At 42.7% G+C, this 21,822-nt stretch overlaps 1 protein-coding gene across 7 annotated transcripts in view; it reads left to right on the top strand.

Annotated features, from left to right (window-relative positions):
* col25a1 (collagen type XXV alpha 1 chain) overlaps positions 1–21,822 on the top strand; it is a 147,464-nt gene that overhangs the window by 109,174 nt on the left and 16,468 nt on the right. For 5 of the 7 annotated variants that reach the window (XM_005752093.1, XM_005752089.1, XM_005752092.1 and 2 more), the window contains exons 7-15: positions 578–649; positions 1,304–1,420; positions 2,506–2,541; positions 8,707–8,733; positions 9,983–10,027; positions 11,957–12,001; positions 12,850–12,876; positions 15,119–15,163; positions 20,697–20,729. In XM_005752093.1, the coding sequence (XP_005752150.1) occupies positions 578–649; positions 1,304–1,420; positions 2,506–2,541; positions 8,707–8,733; positions 9,983–10,027; positions 11,957–12,001; positions 12,850–12,876; positions 15,119–15,163; positions 20,697–20,729 (447 nt within the window). The remainder of the gene's footprint in view (positions 1–577; positions 650–1,303; positions 1,421–2,505; positions 2,542–8,706; positions 8,734–9,982; positions 10,028–11,956; positions 12,002–12,849; positions 12,877–15,118; positions 15,164–20,696; positions 20,730–21,822) is intronic. The other 2 variants (XM_005752091.1, XM_005752088.1) reach the window with 2 other exon arrangements.

The following is a 21,822-nucleotide window of genomic DNA, read 5'->3' as shown; positions in this document are numbered from 1 at the left end:
TGGCATTTTTTTTCTTAAAGCTCAAGTTCATGGTTCACCACAAATCCTCCGATCCTCTAGCACGGCCTTGGGGATTGTTTCACTGCCAAATACCAATGGACACAAGCAGAATCAGACATGTGCTGGAAAAAGATTAGAAATGAACCTCAACTCAAAGGTTTGACCTCGCTGGTTTCAGTGTGCGCAGCTCTCAGGGTCTGACACAGCAGCAGGCACGACGATGATGATGACGGCACTTTCACAGTGGAGGAGTGATTCCCATTTTTCCAGGGGACTGCGAACTCGCTGTGGCGCGCTCGCACCCCAGAGGTGATAATTATGGGCCCTGGCTCCAAAAAATAAGCCCAGACTTCCTCAGCAAACCACCTCGGTGCTGGAAAAGTGTGGATTTCTCCCACCACCCCATCTGTGAAGGTGCTGGACCGGAGTTCATGAACACAGGCCTTTCTAACAGAATCTGTTTCTTTTTGCATTTGCCTTCCTCCTCCTCCTTCTTCTTCCTCCTCTGGGACTTCATCCTTCTTCAACCTTCTCTCACCTCTGACCTACGACCTCTTGACCTCACACACCTGCTCAGATGGTCTTCCCTAAGATCAATCATGGCTTTCTTTCCGCTGACCAGCAGCTCATAAAGCGACGGCTCATTAAGGTAGTGGGTGTGTCCTCACTCTCTCTGTCCACCGTGCCAAGTCTCACCAAATCACTTCTCTTTGGCCACTTTGCATGCAAGCCTTCAGACAGATCTGTCATAAGCACTCATGCTCCTTCTGTTATTGTTAAAGGAAAATATGGAAACTTCATTTTAAAAAAAGCTTTTATTAAGGTAAAATGAATTACTGTCCTGGCACCACTCAAAGGTTTTTCCCTGCAACTTAGGTTGCAGAATATTTTCATAGAATTTCTTATAATGCAGTATCATAATGGACCACACATTTTCAGTATATTTCCCCTGATTATTGTAGCTCTATACTTGTCAACTTCAAATGGGACTTCTTTGTTTTTTTGGAGTCGTTACCTAAAGCACCGTCCTTACTCAACTCATTATGGCCCTGTAGGATTGCATGCATTTTAAAGGATTAATATTTCAGCTACAAATCATTACGTTGCAGCTCCTCCTAACTTAAGTTGTATGCTAGCTCCAAAAAGCTCATTCGTCATGTTATAAATGGAGGCAGCCCATCGCCACCCACAAGAACATTCCACGACTCTCTCTTAATTATCATTTCACTGTAGTGGCTCCAGTCTCAGCAGTCCAAAAATAACACACCATAATGATTCTTTAATGTGTTATTTCGCCACACAGGGAGATCAGGGGCAAGCAGGGCCACCCGGGCCCCCGGGGCCACCGGGCCCTCCTGGACCGAGGGGGCCTCCAGGAGACACTGGCAAGGATGGGCCCAGAGGTGTGCCTGGTCTACCGGTGAGTACTGATTGTTGCTTGGCATCTGAGAACGTTTGATACAACTAGTTTTTTTTCTACTCTATGTATCATTAAAATTTGTTTGGATCAGCAAAATTCTGTCAGCGTATCCTGTAATAAATACTCTGTCATTTCCAGTAAGTTTTAAACAAGTTCAGCTCTGTTTGTGCTTCTATTCAGTATGATTTTGACTTGTTGCTGGGAGGGTTTATTCCAACGAAAACCTTTCTAATAAATACTAGACAAGCTACATTACAATTCATCGCCCTCACGTCTATATAACTAAACATGAATAGGCTCCCAGGAGAAGGTTTTACTGTATAGATTTACATTCACGTGGTTGTTTTTCATTACCACGTAACATTTTCCATGTTCTTAAGCCTGTCATTGGCATCACGCTAATTTATGTGAACTCTGCCTGTGAGAGAAAGAAGAAACAGAAAAGGCCTGTCAATTATGTTGAGCTATAAAACCTTCTGAGGGATCCAGATCTTTATTGTCTTGGCAGAGATCACAGTAGGAGTGCGAAAATATTAAGTGTTGTTTATCTGGTTCTTTCCAAGTTTTTAGGTTTGATTTGCAATTCTTCCAGTGGCAGTAGTTGTTGCGTTTTCCCAAGAAATTGGTTTTCTTTTGCGAGGCCGCTTTATTGCTCTTGTGATTTAGGTCTCCTTTCATGAATAGCTCAGGAGGAGCGTCGCAAAAATCGTCCCGCAAAGACGTACCAATCAAATATGTACAAACATCGCTTTGGCATGTTCCTACAGTTTTCTGCTACACCACGAACTGTTGGAACATCGGTGCGATAGACATGAACCAAAAGTCGAAACAAGAACAAGGTTTCTGGAAACATACAGTGCAGGTGGCACAGCTGGATAAGTGCCTCTCAGCCTACTTGGTGTATGGGCACAATGGCAAGCTCCTCTTTCAGCCTGGCTGCTATGCACCATATATTGGCTATTTGATACTATAATAGAAGGAATTTGAACATAATATGGAGAAAAGCAGCATTTTAAACGCAAGACTTGTTTTAGGTACGATTATAACACGCTCTGCTTCCATTAACGATTTTATGTTTCTTACAGGGTGATCCAGGACAGCCTGGGGAAACGGGACCCCTGGTGAGTCCAAACTTTGTTTCGAACATCCCCTTCTGTGGCTGCCCTGACACGCTAATTAACAACGTAGCCTTGCAGAATTGTTTAACAAAATGTAGGCGATACGAGTCCAGGGTTTTTCTGGGTAGTTTGACATTTTGAGAAATGGACATATTAAGACTTAGATGAAAAGAATGATCGCTTGCGTGACTTTTCATAAATATGAAATTATTGCTAGCAGTCACTTAGCTTAGCGTGAAGATTGCAAATGGAGCAGGACTGCCAGATTTGGCCTCTCCAAATGTGAGGAAATTGGCCTGAAAAATGCTTTAATGCTCACTAATTGACATGTTATAGACATTCTGAGTTAAATGCATGCAGAAGTCGGAGTGTACAGGGGAGTCCTTTGTGTATATTTCCTTCCTGGAATTATCTAAATGGATGGAGACTCTTTTCTCTGGTTTTCCAGTTAAGCCAGACCCCAAGTTGAATTAGTGTCTTATTTATGATATTATGTGCAGAACTGTCAATGCCAAGGTAATTTTCCAAAATTTCTCAAGCTTTGGACGGGCTGATGTATTTTATGTATTTATTTAATTATAAACTTAAGTTTTCATTTTATGTTTTTTATCCATTGTACTCAAAAGGCTGGAAAAGCCTTTTTTTTGTGTCAATTTCTACTGAAAACATCAAAACTATGAAAAAAAAAAGAAGAAATTATGTAGCAAGTAGGTTTAATCAGAGCCAAATATGCTTCATATGTAAGACTTCTCAAAGCGGGCTCTGTTGTTCTAATGGCACCATTTGACTGACAGTGTATATATTTTTCGTGAGATATTTGTGAGATGGTTCATCGATATGACAGCGAATGACACGTTTTATGCTAACTTGTTAAGGAAAAGTTTGTTTTCCCTCACAAACCCTTTGTGCCGCATGGACGAGTCGCTGCTCCAGTTGATGGCAACTGGATACCACTCTTGCGGTGTTCAGCAAATAAAGCACTTGATTAAAGTTTCCTCATAAAAGCTACAACGAATAGGTCAAACCAAATTCCAGGGAGAGCAAGGATGGAAAACGTGATACAAAAAACACTCGATGTCACATCAGTGGATGCGGGGAGTGAAGGGAAGTGAAGCTGACAGAAGAGGTATTATCAAGTGCTTTCATCTCTGACTCCAGCTCCCCTTGACCTTTTCCCCTGTGGAAAAATTTGGTGGGCTGGGGAGAAATGGACAGAGGAAATAATTGAGGCTAGAGCGAAAAAGACGCATTAGGTAAAGGATCCAAAGGTGCTAATCAATCTTAGACGACTTAATGGGCGATCCTCTAAAGTAAAGTTCCCTCCCTCTTTCTGCTTTTTAAGTTACTGTTGCTTTTGTTGGCTTCGTGTTTTATCCCACTTTGGGCGGGTAGCTGTGTAAGCAGCAACGTTCGGTTTGAAAATCCACTCTGTGATGAATGTACACTTTGCGATGGATGTTCCCAGGTGCGCTCACATAAGCCTAGTGTTTGCACAACCTCCGATGACCAATGAACAGAGACTCTCAACCCGTCTGAACGTGAATTAAGGACTGCTTACTGTAACTGCTGAAATGAAGCATCCTCTTTCACAAGTATATGCACAGCGTGACACTAATGTACTTTTAACAAGGAGTAAAGTCATCGCCCTATAAAGCAGCGTGAGATGAGCATGTCCCAGCAGTTGTAAAAACATGTGACAGCACAGTTACTGCGTTTGCGGCCTGTGATTTCATGCAACGACAATGTTTGCTGCTCCCTGGTAAAAAAGAGCAAAGATAAGATACTGGATTAAAGAGAAGAGTTTCTGTAGCTGATAAACCTCTGGAGAAGAAATAAAAAGACATTTTCCCATCTAAGAGAAGAAAAAAAAAATCCCGCCAGTCCCCGCCCTTGGTTGGCCTGTGCAAATCAATATGAATTAGATGCATAAGCAACAAGTCTCCACTTTGTGCAGCCAGCTGAAAGAATAATCTGTGATTGGCACATCTCGATCTCCACAAGTGAGCCGGAGGCAGGGATTCTGAGGTCACCGCTCGACCGACTTTTGCTTCTTTTGCAGCGCTCTCGGCGCTAGCGCCCACTTGACACAGCTCAGAGTTTTTTTTTTATGTAGATGCTATTGTTAAAGGGGCAAAAGTAGATTCCAGAGTTTTCCAGCAGCCTTCCAGGACATGTGGTGCTGGTTAGAAGGATTAAGCTCTTGTGGAGAAACAAGGAGGAGGTGGTGGTGGGGGGAGGTGGAAAGAAGAAGAACAAGAAGAAGAAGAAAAGGAAATATTTTCAGGACTAAGTTCAAAATCATCAGCGCCACGAGGTCTCTCTGTGGTAAATTAAGGGGGTCTTCAGCTCTCCAAAGGTGGCTTGCAGCCCCACACTCAGCATTCATCTGGAGCTCAGCTTGTTCAGAACAAAAAGTCCAAATATGTTCCATCCAAAGCTGAGAGAAGCCTCTTCCATCTGCTTTTTGGTGTAATTTCCAATTATGCAGCAGACTTTCACTGATCCCCTTTTGCATCCTATTCATTCCAAAGCTACCCACAATGCACCAGTAGCTCACCTTGGACAATGAATGAAAAAAAACTCCACAGGCATGAATGTAGGGACACATTCGTGCCTCAAAAGCCTGTTCAATGAAGACATACCTCTGATATTTTATTGACCTTGACTGAGTTTTCCTTTGCTGTAAAGCCAAACATGAGGAGCAAAGATGTGAGCGAATAGCTTATGACATGGTCGGGGAAATCAAACAATGTTGTGGGAAATGTGGACAAAACCATTTTAGTGGAACAAATCTGTTTGTTCTTAAAGGCAAATTCCTATTTTTACAGCCTTGGGTCTTATTATGTTGTTAAAACAAAGCACACCTACACTCGGGGGTTTTGTCTGGCATGCGGTTTCGTCCCACGGTGCGAAGTCATGTACGTGAGGTTAATTACAGATTCTAAATTGGCCATAGGTGAGGATGTGAATGGCTGTTTGTCTCTCCCTGTTAGCCCTGTGATGTACTGGCAACTTCTCCATGTGTACCCTGCCTCTCGCCCAGTGGCAGCTGGGGATAGGCCCCACCCTGTATGGTTAAGTAGTTAAGGAAATGGATGGATGGATTGATAAATGAGCCCGCAGACAGGACCATAGCCAGAATGTTTAAAATGCTGAGGTCACTGGATCACATTTACCTGCGGGGACTACAGCTGGAATGTAGCTAGTAACAAAATCCATTACAAAGCCTCTCTTTTCTTCTCTTTGACCCGACTACCACGTAAAGCATATAACTTTAAATCAAAGTGCAGATGTTTCGTGAAAATAACGGATATTTTAATCAAATCCTGTGAATCTTCTGTAAGCTACACGTGTGACTTACAAAACTCATCCATACTGCAAGGTGTGTAATTGTTGTGGAGATATTACAGATCAGAGCCAGCATGAAAATGTGACATCTGTAATATATGTATATAATCTAAAATCACCTGAATGTCAGTGAGCATCTGCCCACATAGCAGGCACATTCAGGCGTAATTGGAAATTACGGCTCAGTTACGGCACTCCAAGTATACTGTGGGGTCAGACGTGGCCCTGAAGTTACGAGCTACTTTTGACATGAGTGCACCAAATGTGGCCCAAATGTCACAGCACATCTGACATCTGGCCCCTCTATTGTGTCCGCCTGTGGCTGAGCTGAAGCAGCCATTCTCACCATGAATCAACATTATCAGTACAGGCCAAAAGAGACCTATACACAACTGTTAATATGGGCCATGTTTGGGCAATACATCCAGTGTTATCTGAGCCTAGATCCTCTAAATAGAGAAAGAAGTGGCCTTCACATCCCCACTGATAGCTAAGGCCACATCCATACTGTAGTTTAGAAAGCAGTCTGCTATCAGATGTCTTTAAAACAGCCTAATCTCAGCGCAGCCATGACAGGTGAAGGTTTGAATGGTTTAACTTAAGCCATTCTGCATTATTGCCTTACCAGGCTACAGTGCTTTTGTTTATAGTGGCAGGAGCAATAAAGAGTGATTGAAAACTCTTAGAAAATGTTATGTGAACAGTTTGAATAAAGCATGCCTCCGCAATAAGCACATATAGCTACAACTTAAGGCAAAAAAGAGAAAAAAATACATTTGTTTAAAAGTTTAAATAGTTTATAATAGTTGAAAACTCACAGTATAACTGACACAAAAGCCTTGAACAGAACAAGCTTGAATGTGGAGCCTTTCTGTTCTATGATCAGACGAATATTTTTTATGTGAATGCCACACATTCTGGAAGTCCTTCAACTTTCAAAGGTTCAAGTGCTGCTGATTGAGTGTGGGAATTGACCTGGGAATGGCTTCATTGTTCGCAACGTCCGAATCATGAATGAAAGTACCAAACATTCAGCGCATTGTATTTGTGCTCGGATGCTCGACTTCAATAGGCAGCCTGTTGATATTGCACATTTGTGGAATTTCTTTCCTTTATGAATGCTAAATGAGGCAGCTAAGCCGCTACATGCTGAACATCTGCTATCGTGATGAACACTTTCAGATGGAATAATAATCCTTTTTCACAAAGATCTTTGGATTGTTCTTCCCTTTTCATTTTTCACCAAAGTCAGGATCCAGGGTTGAGAAACAAAGAGCCAAGACTTCCTTAAGCGCTCTTGACTTTCTTTTAAAAAAACAAACAAAAAAACTCCTTTTCAGCAGTAGCTTCTGAGTGTTCTCAGATGTAGCCAAGCTAATTAGCGCTCAGGCGAGCGGCACATGCTCTCACATACCTAGTGGGTCATAAAGATGTTTACTAAACCCTACTGAGGACAGCTAACAAAGGCTTTTAAAGGCAAATGGGAGGAAAACCTTTTTCTTGGTTGGCTAGGATAATGAAAGTTGTTCATTGAGGTTTTTGCTGTAAGTGCACAAGGAATGCACCATAAATGAGCTGCAACTGTGTGGGCCATTTCTGAAAATGTGAGAACTTGTTGCTACAGGGATTTTAACGGGCCAATTTTGGGGAAAAATGGAAATTGGGAGAGGGAAGTTTTGAGGTACAGTTACTTGGTGATAGCCCGTTTTAACAACAAATACTAAAACCGATCCAACAATCAGCTTATTCGCAGAATTTAATCGCCGTGAAGTCACAAGTAGGCCGATATCAAACCGGGCTTCTTCTTCAGGCAAATTTGCACTGACAGTCTTAACTTTTCAACCCGAACGTGTCCTCGTTGGCTTCTTTTTAACACTCTCACACAAACGTTTTACACACATCAGGGGAGCGTATCTTGAGCTTTGCCAGTTATACATCGACGTGAGCAAAGCGAGGAATAGTTGCTGCTGTAGAGAGCCTGCGGGGCACAAGGTCTGCCTGGCCTTGACTCAGCTGCGAGCGACGAGCCAAATGGCCGAAAGTGAGAAAGAAGCCGGCCAACGTGAGGTGTCATAACAGCCAGGCGTAAAGGTGTTGATGAACTGCCGCGCTGGTGCGATAGCTCAAAGTCTTTGAGAAACAAGGAAGGAGCTAACTTTCACCCAGGCTTCCCAGTTTCTTCACGATGCGGTCGTGTTGTTTTAGGCAGCTTCCAGCGGAGGAGGCCGACAGCCCAACGCTGCCTCCAGTTTCACTGCAGTAAACAGCAGGTTGTAAATAGAAACTGTCCTCCCAGACACATCGATCCATGATTTAAATCTGCCTTAGAGATGTGGCGCCTTTTTCCCCCCCTTGGCTAACTTGTTAGCTTTGCAAAGCTTTCCAGATATTGGCCCATTTAGGTAATGAACCTCTCTATGTGTTGGACCGTTGACTCGGAATGTAGCGCGGCCAAACGAGACAAGTTTTTACAGTCACTAAAACGAGTAAAGACAGATCAACATAAAAGATAAAACCATAAAAGCTTTTGTTATTCATGAGCTTATTAAAGATTCCTGTTTATGGGTCACTTCAGCGAAAAGAAGGCAGGGAGTGAGCGGATTTTCATTCTTTGCTGGAGAATAAAACAAGGGATTGATTGTGATTCGGGTTCTTCCTGAAGGGTGTGTGCGCGCTGCATGAAATCCTACCACAAGCTCTGCCAGTCTCTCTGCTCTGACCATGTTGGCTCTGGTAATTGTATTATTTCATCTCACATGAACTATTTTTGCTGCGTTTCTCCTGCACTCAATCTCTCTCCGTCTCTCTTCTCATTTATAGGGACCTGAGGGGCCGCAAGGGCCGAAGGTAAGTTACAGAAAATCATTTCTTTCTTCTTGCTGGCATTTCTTGCTTTTCTTAAAGAAAACTAAATGAGATTCGCTGACTTGGTTGTGACATAAAAGTACAAAGGAAACTTTTTTTTTTGTCCCTCTGTTGAATTCTGATCTAAACCGAACTGTTTTTCATTTCACAGCAGCTCTCGTTGCACAAACGGTTGTAAACGTGTTGTTTGATGAGTATGTTTACCTGCATATTAGCGACAGACACTGCGCAGTCATGGTGAATAAACAGGAGAAGTGGGGGAAAAAGGGTGACAGAGAAGGAGAGAGATGGAGAACAGAGAGCCTGGAGCTAAGTGCTGTGATACAGGCTGCGGGTCCCTGCTGGCGCTGATGTGAGGAACAGATGTAAGCTATATCCAGCCATCAGGTAGCTGCCAGTGTTTGTTCAGTGTAACCCAATCAGACACTTCCTGTCTGCACTGTCATCTGTCGGCAAGGCCTCCCGTCGGCGTGGGAGAGGGAGTGTGTGTGTGTGGAGGGTCAATGATGACACACCACAGTGTTAATGACTCATAAGCCAGGCCCGGAGGCTACTCAATTAGATCTGCTGCTAGTGGAGCGCTGTGTTTAGTAGAGGGGCCGCGTCGAGGGTTATTCAAGTTTCATCAGCTCGGTGACTGATTCGGTGCCACCGCATGACGAAAAAGTCCAGCGTGAACGGTTTTCAACCCTCGACACGATGCTTTCCTGCGACTGTATCTCACATCTCTCAAACATCTCTGATACATCTTTAAATACGACCGGTAACTGTAAATGGCTTTTATTATGAAAGCGGTGCAAAAAGCCAACATAAGCAAACCGCGAAGAACAGAGAGCGGGCGTTCATTAAAACACGCTTGGCCCTCAGAGTCTAAACCAACTTTTACTAAGCTGACGCAGTAGATGCGGTAAAATCTCGAGTACATCTGCTGTGCGAAACATTTCTTTATTTCACAGGGCAGTACATTTTCAGTTTGAAGTGCAGCAGGAGTGTCCTCAGTCTTGCCTTCTGGCTGTATTGTCCATAACAGAGCAGATAATAAAATATGACATGCAGTATTTATGCTGGTCTGGCGCAGTAACATCAGAGCACGCCCTGATCAGCGGCAGACAGAACGGATACGCCGCCGGTGTTTATTTACAACCGTTGAGCCGGCCGTGACGGTACGAGCAGCGAGATGGTCGAATGTAATGATGCAAAAAACCCAACAAACTTTGCTTTTATTTCCCAGGGTTCACTCGGGCCTCCTGGCATCCCCGGTGTTGATGGACTGAAGGTGAGCAAACTCATTTACACTGAATTCTTGTAAAGCTCTACACTTCTGGGCTTTTAACTAGTTCTTGCTGACTTGCTGTTGTTTTTATTAGTGAATGTACTTTTGCAAGAGGAAAAAAACACCACTACTAGGCAGCATTATTGTCCCTCAAGACTTTTTACATGTCCCTAAAATAAAAATATGCACACAAAGTTCATCCATCTGCGCACCTGATAGTATTTTATCATGAAAAGGCTCACTTGAGCATTAATCTTTTGTTAATCTTTCTCCCCATGTGTTTTAGTTTTTTATATAAGAAAAAAAAAAGTTCTGACAGTTTCAAACCACTATTTCGTTTTGGGAGAAAACCCGTGGGCTTCTTCTTCAAGCCTTAACCACAAAGTACCGTTCTGGCTGCCTCTGAATCTGTTCACACACTCGGCTCATGTCTGCTATTCATTCTCGGAGCGGATAAAGAAGACGCAGTGCAGGTGTTTCACAATGGGCGGAGGGAAGGAGAAAAAAGAGATGGAAAAGCATATTTATTCCAGAACAAACGATGGTATAAGTGAAGAGAATGAATGGGGAGGCAGTTTGAGGGTTGCATCGCTCTAATCTCAAACATGCACTTATAAAGAAAGGAGAGGCACGTATGGCTGTAATAGGAACCAGAGTGAAGAAGTTTCATTTTAAAGTAAAATCCATGCTAACTCTGGCTACAGTGGAGGCTGATTCTGTTTCCAAAATGAAAGGAGTGAGGTTTTGTAGCAGCCATGAAATAGATCTCCAATGCTGTTCAGTGCAGTTATAAAGCAGAACCTGTTATGGTATGTAAGTCTCACTCTTGCAGAAAGTTTGACTCAAAAGCAGTTAAAGGTGCTCAGGTGGCAGTGGCGGGTCCACTCGCACAGACACGGTATTGATTTGACATGGATATCCCAGCAGAATCACTAATGCCACCTTATCAAGCCAACCTTTGGAGTTCCTAATCAGACTCTATCATCATTATGTCAATAGGGTGTCATTATTATGTCAATGACTTCCATATGCGGCTGACGAATGATCCGAGGCTTCGGCGTTTATGACGAACATCACCACGAGTGTGTAGCTGCAGGGACACGCCCAGCACGGATCAGACACACCGAGTTTCCCATGAGCATGAAGCATTTTGGGGAAAAGTGAAAATAGCATTAAGATATATTAAAAATGACATCCAGTAACACAGTTTTCCTTCGAATATGGCCAGTACCGAGCTGCCTGGTGACATGTATTTTAATCCAAGTAATGCACTGCGTTATTTTTCCACTCTGGCTACATTAATCAGCTTCATCTGGTTAAAGCTGTCTGTCTGGGCTGAGGAATAGCTACTGCTCCTCTGAAAGGGTAATGACGTGGTATGTTTGCAAAGGTCAGGAGGTTAATTGTTTCTGGCAGCAGATGGACAGAGGTTGGTTTTTCAGCTAGGGAGCCGCGGAGACAAGGGATCGAGGCTAACGGCAAACTGGCATCCGTCAGACGGGCTTGGCTTTTCTTCTTCTGCACATACACAGAACCAAACCAGATAATTAAGCTTTTAATCAGCTTGTTTATCCTCTCGTCTTTCACATTCACTTTGTGGTTTCAATATTTGATACATGTGAACTTTTGGGGAATGTTATAGAATTCATAGTGCTGTAGCTGTACATTTACGCTCCTTACAGCAGTTCTGTCAGTGTAGCTGTATCTCACCTGTCTCGTCCTGCAAAAGCCCTTTGCACCATACACTCACTCTTGTGTCTGAGTCAATTGTTATCTCAATTTTAAGAAGAAAAATATGCATTTTCTTTTGTTTTGTTTGCTTTTTGTGGGGTGGGGAGTGTCGGGGTCATATCTCCTGACCTTGAATCTTTAGTCGAACTGCTTACGCAGCACACTGAGTCAGTCACTGTGTGTATCTTGTGCTGTCCGTAGGGGGATGTTGGCATCCCAGGACTGGACGGTGTTCCAGGAGCCAAGGTCGGGGTGCACACATATTCTGTGTGCTCATATTCTTGTGAAGTCATAGCAGTCGCTTTTTTCCCCCTTTTTTTGGGTTAACCCTCTGAGGTCAAAGTCATGTTATCCCACCCTGCACTTTGTGAGAGCAGCAGCAACCATTGCCAGCAAACTTTGCAATATCAAACTAAAACAAAATCCTGAATCCCAAATATCTGTTGAGATGATCTAAAATATAAGACTCAATGTGAACACTTTTGCTGATATATGGATTATTTTACATAGCTTAACAATATCATTATCACATCAGAAACCTTCCATGTAACTGCACTGTTAGTATATAGTTCACACTTTTAATACAAACTGAAACAGAGACTCCGTGAGGCTGCGTCTTGCTGCAGGGTCATCTTAATTCAGTCATGTGATTTGGAGATGTCCCTTGACTCCAGAGGGTTAAAGTCATTTGCAATACTTCCCTTATCCTCTCACAGAAGCATCTCCCCCTTTCAGTCATTTTTCATCTTACCTTTTGACCATCAGCCGTTTTGTCCCTTTGTGATTTCTTTTTCATGGTTTTGAAAAACATGCATATACATGTATTCGTCTTTGATGTAACAGAAAATATATATCCTCCATGAAGACTTTAATGCATGGTATAAAAATATGCTGCAATGATAATGCAAGAGCGATTTTAAATTTAAAAAACAAAAAAGTTCATGTCAGGGTCTGTCTGGGGAAAAAAAGCAGTCATAACATTTATAATCAAACATGAATTTAACCCCAGATACAATCTGACCCTGAGTGTGTGCAATAACCCCCCCAAACCCTCATTTTTTTTATCTCTGCTGCTCTGCTTTCCTTCCTAACAGGGTGAAATGGGAGAACGAGGTGAAAAGGTAAGGCGCTAATTTGGATCTTCGGACATTATTGCTAGCGTCAGTCTGTTATCTCATCACCACGACTGCAGCTCTGCCTTTACATCTCCCAGCTCCAGCTAGTTTTTTGTTGTTTTTTTTTTAAGTTGCCTCCCTTCTGTAACTTAGCCACCAGTGAGTCAGTGATTTAGTGAGTCACAAAAACTGCACCCAGCTTCACCGACTCCAGGCCGTGAAGTAAACCTAAGAACAGACCCATAAAACAGCTCCACAGAGGAACGGCAGCTTTATTCCCTCTGTTCTGTAATTGTAATGGTGCCCTTATTTGCTGTTGTTGGACGGCAGCGGGGTGGGAGGTGTGAAACACTGACCGGGATGACAGTGCAGCGGGCTGGAGAGTTAAGTGATGACTTATCGTGTGTGCTTCATCGACCGCAAAACTGGCCCTCGGGCAGTCGTTGTCAGCTGGATCAGTTCTGAGCTGAATCAGAGACAGTGTCTCTGTCACTAACACACCTGGCTTGCTGTAAAGATGTGACAGCATCTCCTAGCAATCCCAGTTCACAGCATCGTGTGTATCCTTTACCGCGATGCACAAAAAAAGGTCAAAGTGCAAATATTTTTTTAACACAATGGATTGAAAAAGAACACGAGCATCCAGTGTGTCAGTTCGTGTTAGTATGAACCTGGTTCTGTGCTTTGTCGACTCCTGGCCGCTTGGCTTTGCCACAATTTCCACGTCTTAAACATTGTGACCAGTTTTCCAGAAGAGAGATGCACCTTTTTCAGATCATTTCATCAGGTTGCAGGAGGGTAAAGAGGAAACCACGTCCAGTTAATTAAGAAAATTCTGACAAAATAAACAATTTGTTCTGCAGATTTAATTTTTTTTTATCATTTCCAGTCATATAATCATCCTGAGACTTGTCAGAGCACTAATGGGGTCCTGACCTTCGGGTTTGGAAGAGATGCCATGTGGCAGGCCAGCGCTGCTAGCAAAAACTGCACTTTTTGGCTTTGTCGATTCAACTTATGATAAATTCCTAAATGGAAAAGTAAACAGCAGTTTGAAGCATTGAAGCTGTTAAAATAATCTCGTTTTCTTGAAGTTCTTTTTTTTTTTTTAATAGCGTAACACAATGAGACACCCTTTGATTTCATATCCTTGGAACTGCAAGGCGTTGTTTGATTCGCGGTCTAATCTTAATATAAAATCATGGGGATTTATTAAAAGTGAAATCACCTTTTCCCTGCCAGGCAGCTTGGCTCAAAGTACTCTGAGGTTTTATTTTCAGAGGAGTCAGACATGTTAACATTAAACACTTGCTTTTTTTTCCTCATTAATTAGTCAGCAAGCTAATTAAAAAAGAAAAAGTGGCTTCTAACAGATAAAAAGGGAAAGTAGAAAGCTTGTTGCAGTTTTTTTAAATATATGTATATATTTTGACATCACAACAGGGATAACTTACAAAGACATTCATGATTGCAAATCATTGTGTTTCCCCATTTAATTTCATTTGATGAAACATGTCATGTTTCACTACATTTACACAGTCGGGATTTATAGCCGTGCTGTGATACGAAATCCACTGATAAAACAAGAGTGTAGCAACATTTTACAGAGTCTGTGAGTCTGCGTGCTTTGAGTTAAGTTCTAACCAGCGTGCTGACATGCTGATGCTGAGCAGATAGATTTACCAGCTTGGTATCGTATGCTAACTGTTGCTATTTAACAGGGAAAAACAAAGTACAACTGAGAGCCTGGGAATGCGCGTAGAGTGTGCATTTGAGACATGACAGCCTCTTGGGGGTGTAGAAAAAAAGCTGGCTCACCAGACTTACTCATTTGAAGGTTATTCCAACAACGAGACATTCTCCTTATAAAGAAAACTACCAGTCAAATGGCTTCCACCGAGTCATATCGTGGATGGGACGAGCTATGATCCCGGCCGTACAGCAAATATTGCAAAAGTTGGGAGTTAAGAAGTGAAGTTTATCACAGCTCTCAATGCAGTGAGCTTAGGAGCTTCGTAACAGGGCATCACCTAAATATTACATTTATATTTGAATTTCATTTGACGGCTAAGTGATCAAAGTGAAGATAAAGCAGCAGCTTTGCTCCAGTGCAATCACAGAAGAAGAAGAAGCTTGTCCTACTGTGTGCTAAGCTTGTTAAAGCAATCATGTTTCATGTCATGTACTGTCAGCACTGACTCATTCCTGCGTCCAAGAGACTGAACAGGTTTCTGTGATGTCATTGCAGGGTGATTTGGGTGAGGAGGGACTGAAAGGTGAACCGGGAGAGAAGGTATGTGAAATCCTCTGAGTTTTTGTTCTCTTTTGTTTATGTCTTGGACGCTGCACAGGGAACCAACAGAGAGGCTGTCGGTGGCCAGAAAACAGTAAAAAAAAAGTTAACGTTAGCCATCTGAGGAGAACTGTAATGTTCAGTAGAAACAGCTGGGGTCAAGGGTCATCAGTTGTACTGTAGTCAAGGCTGCACATAAGCAGTCATCCTGGCACTTGATGTGTCCTTTGTATTTAATGTGGACTTAATTGCTATGCTACGCTGATGCTACATTTTCTGGTTGGATGGTTTCTGCATTAATTTGGTACCATTTATCTTCAAGACAGCTTGTCAAGTTGAGATTCATATTCAACAAAAGGCAGAGCGAAGCTCTGCTGGGCAGATTGTTCAGAACTAAACTAATAGATTCATGTTTCTGTCCAAAAAGCTTTTGTTTTCGGGAAGAGTTTCTTTGCTTTGTATTAGCACACTGACATCATATCCAGAAACACATTATGCTTGCCATGCTGCCTTCGCTCTTATTATTTTCTTTAAGGAGCATTTATGAAAATAGGTCACAGCCTCATTTGTATTGGATGACCTCTGGGCAAAATTTGGACCTCTTTACTCTTCATAAGTTGTAAAACATTTCAGAAACAAATCAATTATGGATAGAAATGAGCTATTTTTTGGGGGGGGAAATGTTGATTTAGCTTCTCACACTAGTGGGGAACAATAAAGATTCTCCTTGGAGTTGCCAAAGAAACTGAAACGCAGTATCTGAGGGCAAAATGCTGTGATGTATTATACACCAGAGGTGCTTATACAGAGTTAGGTATAAAAACAAAATGTAACCGATAAACCGGCAGCAGACCAGAAGCCATGTACTGAAAATGTCACTGCCAATTTATTGCTGTTCGGTGCAGAGAAACTTTGATAACTTCTCATTTTATGGGCACTGTGGTTTTTAAAACTCGGCAGCCAAGAAAGGACACCATTGGAGGGAAACAGATGCAGGATGTCATCTGTGGAAAATGAGTGAACAAAAAGGAAAAGAGGAGGGCGATAAAACTTTGCAGCTCAAGCGCCGCTTTGATCTAGTTTACCTTGGTGCAATAAAAGGAGAGAAGATGATGGATTTTTGCTTCAGGAGTGAAGAAGAGTAAGATGAATCGGATAACCACGGGAATTCAGACTTCTGTAGACGATCACCTGCCATTCATTCGGGTGCACACTGATGCGTTTCACAGCGAAAGGCAGACTCCAAATAATTATGATTTCTGCCATGTTTACGATGGATGTGGATTACCTCATCTCAGACTGTCAGCATCAGGACGTAAAAATGAGTGTTTTGTTTAACGTAGCGCACAACATATGGCGAGAGGAATTCGAACCAATAGACATCCAGATGAGTTTACCAGATGTCAGGCACACCGAGGGCTGATTGATTTTCAGTGCAAGTGAAGGGAACGTGTTGCCAAGCGGAGCCCCCTGTCATCAGAGTTTTGCATCTGATCACTTTCTCTTTTATGATCGTGTTGTTGCTTCACGGGAGGAAGATGAAACCAGAGAACAGAGGGACATGGGAGGGAAGGAGGGCATCTTTAGTCGTCCATGCCGAAGATGCCAAAGTTAACAATACACAGCACGCACTGCGGGGAAAGTGTGGTAATGTGAGGTGAAAGGTGAAGCAGCGAAAGCTTCGCTATGGTGAGCAGAGAGACCTCGGGGAGTGCAGAGAGGGGGGGGGCGAGAACTGGTGGTGTAAGCAGTCTGGCTGTGCTTTGCATGATACAAAGGGAGATTGTTTTGACTGTGGGGGACCTGTGAAGTGTGAAAGAGACTAAATGACAGGGCAGATATACTCTGACTGACGTGCTCACTCGCTCTTAAGAGCAGGTTAAAAAGCTGACATGCTGAGGACTCCAACAGCTCCAAGTAGTCTTGAGTTTAGTTTCTTGTTTGTATAAGCTCATGTGCAGATAATGTAATTGAATTCCATAGAAATATACCTTGTTTTCCAGGTGTTTATTGAAAACATTGCTGTAAATAAATAATTTGCTACAACTAGCTGCTGACAACCCCCATGGAAAGGAGTATATTCACTAAAATGTTGGAGAGTAGTTGCTATAGGTTGCTGGGTGTAGAGCATCATCCAAAGCAATCGCTAGAAGGTCTTCAATACAGAACCACATATCTCTATGCAATCGATTTCATTTAGCGACTGGCAGCGACCAAGATCAACCACATGGGAGCTGACTGGGGAATGCATATTTTTCTCACCTAGAGTTGTCAGGAGGTGGCAACCCCAGGTAATCCCTGACCGGTTGGCAAGTGGAGGTTTCTACGTGTGGCAGGATAATAATCGGTTGCTGGAGGTGATCCACCAAAAATCTCCTTGCAGCTGCCTTGGTTGTTAGCAGATTGCTTCGGACACCCTTTTATAGTAGATACCAGTTTGCCTCCAATCAAACTAGTAAAAATTGTAGTCAAACTCGTAATCAAGTTACCATAGCAGCTAAAGTTTGCCCGAGCTATGAGCAATCACGACCATCATACGTGCAAACAAGGCAGTCGCAAGAAGGTTTTCATTACAGGACCGTTGACCTCTATGCAACCAATTTTTTCTAGTACTAAAAGCAACCTAGTGCAACCACATGGCAACTGGTTGGGGAATACACATTTTTCCCTAGCAACCGGAGGTTGTAAAGGGGTCACTAGCTTCTCTTTTGGCCTGCATGTGTGGGAGTTTAATTTAAATACTGGAGAGTCATCAACCACTCAGCAGTTCTTCAGGGAATGCACACTTTTCTCTAGTGACCAGGAGTTACCAATCTCTGTGACTAGCCTCATATATACGAATTATAAAAAGTATATAATACTGCAAAATGCAATATGGGGGGAAACATGATCATACTAAAACATGCGTGATCATAAGTCATGAGCTAAATGTAGCAGGGGAAAAGTAGTAGGTAATAGGTATGTTAATTGTACATAAGAAAAGCATCTGTGTAATTATACTCACTTATGTTCACTCACTGTTTAGTATACATTTATATAACACATTACCTGCTCTGTTGCGTCCGTAAGCCATCATTAAGCGTAGAGAGAAATGTTTCTAACAGCCCCTGCATGTCCATTTTTGGCCTCATTTAAAACAAATCATTACCACAGTTAAAAGCTTTAGTTCTAAACCATTTCCTTCTGATGCATTCAGCCTAAGTATTTAAGTAGGTGTGAAATTAACTGTGACTCTTCTTGCTGAAAAAGTTGGACCTCACAAATTGAAAAATTCTTTAAAGTTGTTGTTTTTTTTTTTTAATACACAAAATCAAACTTTGGATTTTGTTTTGGGAAGTTCCAGGCTATGAGTGCTTGGCTCTGGCCAGTCTGGCACAGCGGTTGGTATAATTTTTGAATCCTAAGATCCGGTCCAAGCTGTTGTGAACTGGCAGCATTTCAAATACTGGCAAGGCCTCTCTGCCCTGGGAGCCAATCACAATTTGCATTGCCTCACATATATCTTAACTCAGGGACAGGGGGTAATATTCAGCCGGGGCCCGCTGAATTTGGTCATCACTGCTAATGGCTGTAATGTGGAGTAAGAGCCATATTTTGATGACTGCGGTGGTATTAATTTGTCACAATTCAGCCATGCCTTCATTGCTCAGCGATTAATTCTGCGCTCATCTCATTCCCCAAGCAAACAGCTGGAAAATGGCATGATTTACTAGGCATACATTTTGCGCCCTTCATGCTATTATCTCCAAATGCCAACGGGCAGCGACAGGTCTGGGTGCCTGTAATGAAGTGGAGTTGCGGTGACGGCTCTCCATCTTAGTCTGCTCTGCGGCTAAATCGAACGCTGTAGCCTCACCGTGGTAATTGGCCCAGTTGGGACATGTCAGCACTCTGCGCCACACCTCAGCACACCTCCCAGCTCTGCCGCTTTTTCCATCTCATACTCCTACATTTGGAAGAGATTAAACTCTCTCTTGGTCAGGGCTCTCGTTCGGCTTCTAGAGCTCGGTGTCACTTGTGTTAGATCGGTCACGCCAGCGAGCTTCTTGCTTCAGCAGCCGAGGAATGAAGGCTCGATCGCTTTTGCAGCATCCTCCTTGTTTTCAGGGCTTTGCTTCACACGGCCAAACTTTACAATCTATTATGTAACGTTTTATTTCTCCGCAGTACGAGCGCATTACAATCCTGCTGTGATTAATTATGTGGAAGCGGTTAATTATGCTTGCATATAGCCCACTGATCATGAGCGTCACAAGGTAATTTTGTTGTTGTTGTTTTTATTGCTAAAATTGTAACAGTTAAGTACAAACGTGACACCTTTACCCCTGCCGAAAGCAGCAGGTGTGAAGACACAAGAAAGTCAGGAAAATGGGCCCCTGTCTCCTTCTTTAGTATATATATATTTATATGTTTTAAGATGAAATAAATCCATGTTGTCTCCTAAGTATTTGGCCAGAAATATTTCTATTTAATTGTGTAAAATGATTTAAAAGCTTTTTTTCTGTATTTTTTGTACTGAACTGTAAAACTTCATCCATTTAGATCTTGTACCCCAATAAAATATAAAAGAACTTGTGAAAATGTCCATTTATATATATTAAAAAGTGGAATGATGACTTTTTAAGATTGGGATAGAAGCACCCCTGAGTATGCAGTGAAACCCAGCTGTAAACAGTAACGCAGTTTATTGTGTGCAAAAAAAAAAAGCCACAATTAAACATTGCCTTGTGTGCTATGCATCATAATGACTCCCATAAAAAGCTGAGGGCGAGAGGCATTCCTTCAGCAACTTCTGAGCGCGAGGCGTATGTGTAGTGAAACCACAGAGTCCACACCAGAGCTAAAGACCCAGCCTCCTCCTCCCCACTCCTTTTTCCCACCAACCACCCGTAATTAGACTTATTGGCCCCTTGTTTTATGTCTGTTTTTACTGTACACTGCAGTAGTGATGCAGTGCATAGAAAAAAAGGGTCTGCGTTCTTGGTGTCTGGACAGCTTTGCTGGAAAAATGTGATATAAGTAGCTCTGTCTCCTTCTAGTTCCGTGCCATATCTAAGGAGAAGCAATGAACAAAGCTTTCAGTGGTTCCTGTTAGTGTGCCTCCTTAAACACCTTCACCTCCTATACTGCTGTGGATTTCTTCTTATTGTATATAGTGTTAGATTTCACCCTGCATGTCATCACCCCTGCCCAGCTGCGGGGTAAAACTGAAACGATTCCCAGCACCGTAGTCATAAAAATGCTGTCTCCAGCTTTTGTGAAAAGGTACATTCTCTGTTTAGAATAGCAAACAAGCTGCTCTTCAAATTGTGTTTTCACCCAGTTTTATCCAGTCAAATGCAGCAGTTGTGAAATTATGCTCCGCATTGTTCGGTAAATGGGTTTCTTTTCTATAAGTCAGCATTTTGTAAACGTAATTGCACAATAATGTTGACTCCTCACAGACAAGCCCAACGACTATTTTAACAGTCTCTGTCACTTTTTGTTTTGCCTTTTGTGTCTTTCTGACTTTTCTTCTGTGACTCTTTCTTAGGGAGATGCAGGCTCCTCTGCAGCAGGCATCAAGGTGAGAGCTAAGCTAAAGCCACTGTCATTTTGTCCTTGATTTAAGATTTTTAAATGGAAAAATGTAATTCATTAAGGTCCAAGTTGTGACTGTGTGTGCATCTACAGGTATTTTTTAAATAGGGTTGACTGTAGACAGCAGAAAAAAGACAGATGTTCCTTGGTTTGTTAACTATCCTTTGGAGCATTAACATCTGGCATTTTAGCCTTTACCAGCTTGGCTTTTTGGCTTCTGAACTCAATATATTAGCATAACTGGCTGGAGTGCTAGTTTATTAGCTAGTGTTAACTAAACTACGCTAAAAAAAGCAGTAAAGCATCAAGTGAGTTTAACTTGTTGGATACTGATCTGGTCCGTTAAGTAACAGAGGGGGTTGTTAATCAGTTTCAGCTGCTTTGGTGTTAATGACATTAACAACAGGTGCACTACAGGGGCGCAACGAGACAACCCCCGAAACAGGAAACAGGTTTTGCAGATAGAGGCCATTGACAGTTTTCTGACTGTTTTAGTTTTGCATTTTGTGTCAGTATCGCTGCTGGTAGCGTGAGGTGATACCTGGACCCTACAGACGTTACACAGATAGTCCAGTTCCTCCAGGATGGCACATTGTGATGTGCCACTGGCAGAAGGTTTGCTGTGTCTCCCAGCACCATATCAAGAGCATGGAGGAGATTCCAGGAGACAGGCAGTTAGTCTAGGAGAGCAGGATAGGGCTGTAAATGGTCCTGATAATGGTAAACCCATTATCAGGATCAGTATCTCCTCCTTTGTACAAGGAGGAACAGGATTAGCACTATATAAGGACTGCCAGACCTACAAAATGACCTCCAGCAGACCACTGGTGTAAATGTCTCTGACCAAACAATCAGAAACAGCCTTCATGAGGCTGGCCTGATGGCCCGACGTCCTCTTGTAGTGCCTGAAACATCGTTCAGCATGACAGGTTTAGTGGTGGATCAGTGATGGTCTGAGGAGGCATATCCATGGAGAGGCATACAGAGCTCTGCAGGGTAGCCAACAACACTCTGGCCTTCATTAGGTATCATTAGGTATCAGGAAGAAATCCCTTGGTTCGATTTTCTGAACCAATGCT

Source organism: Pundamilia nyererei, unplaced genomic scaffold, assembly GCF_000239375.1.
Source record: "Pundamilia nyererei isolate P.nyererei 1_Seehausen unplaced genomic scaffold, PunNye1.0 scaffold00344, whole genome shotgun sequence".
Taxonomy (NCBI): domain Eukaryota; kingdom Metazoa; phylum Chordata; class Actinopteri; order Cichliformes; family Cichlidae; genus Pundamilia; species Pundamilia nyererei.
The sequence above is the reverse complement of the archived record's forward strand: the minus strand, read 5'-3'. Positions and strand labels throughout refer to the sequence as shown.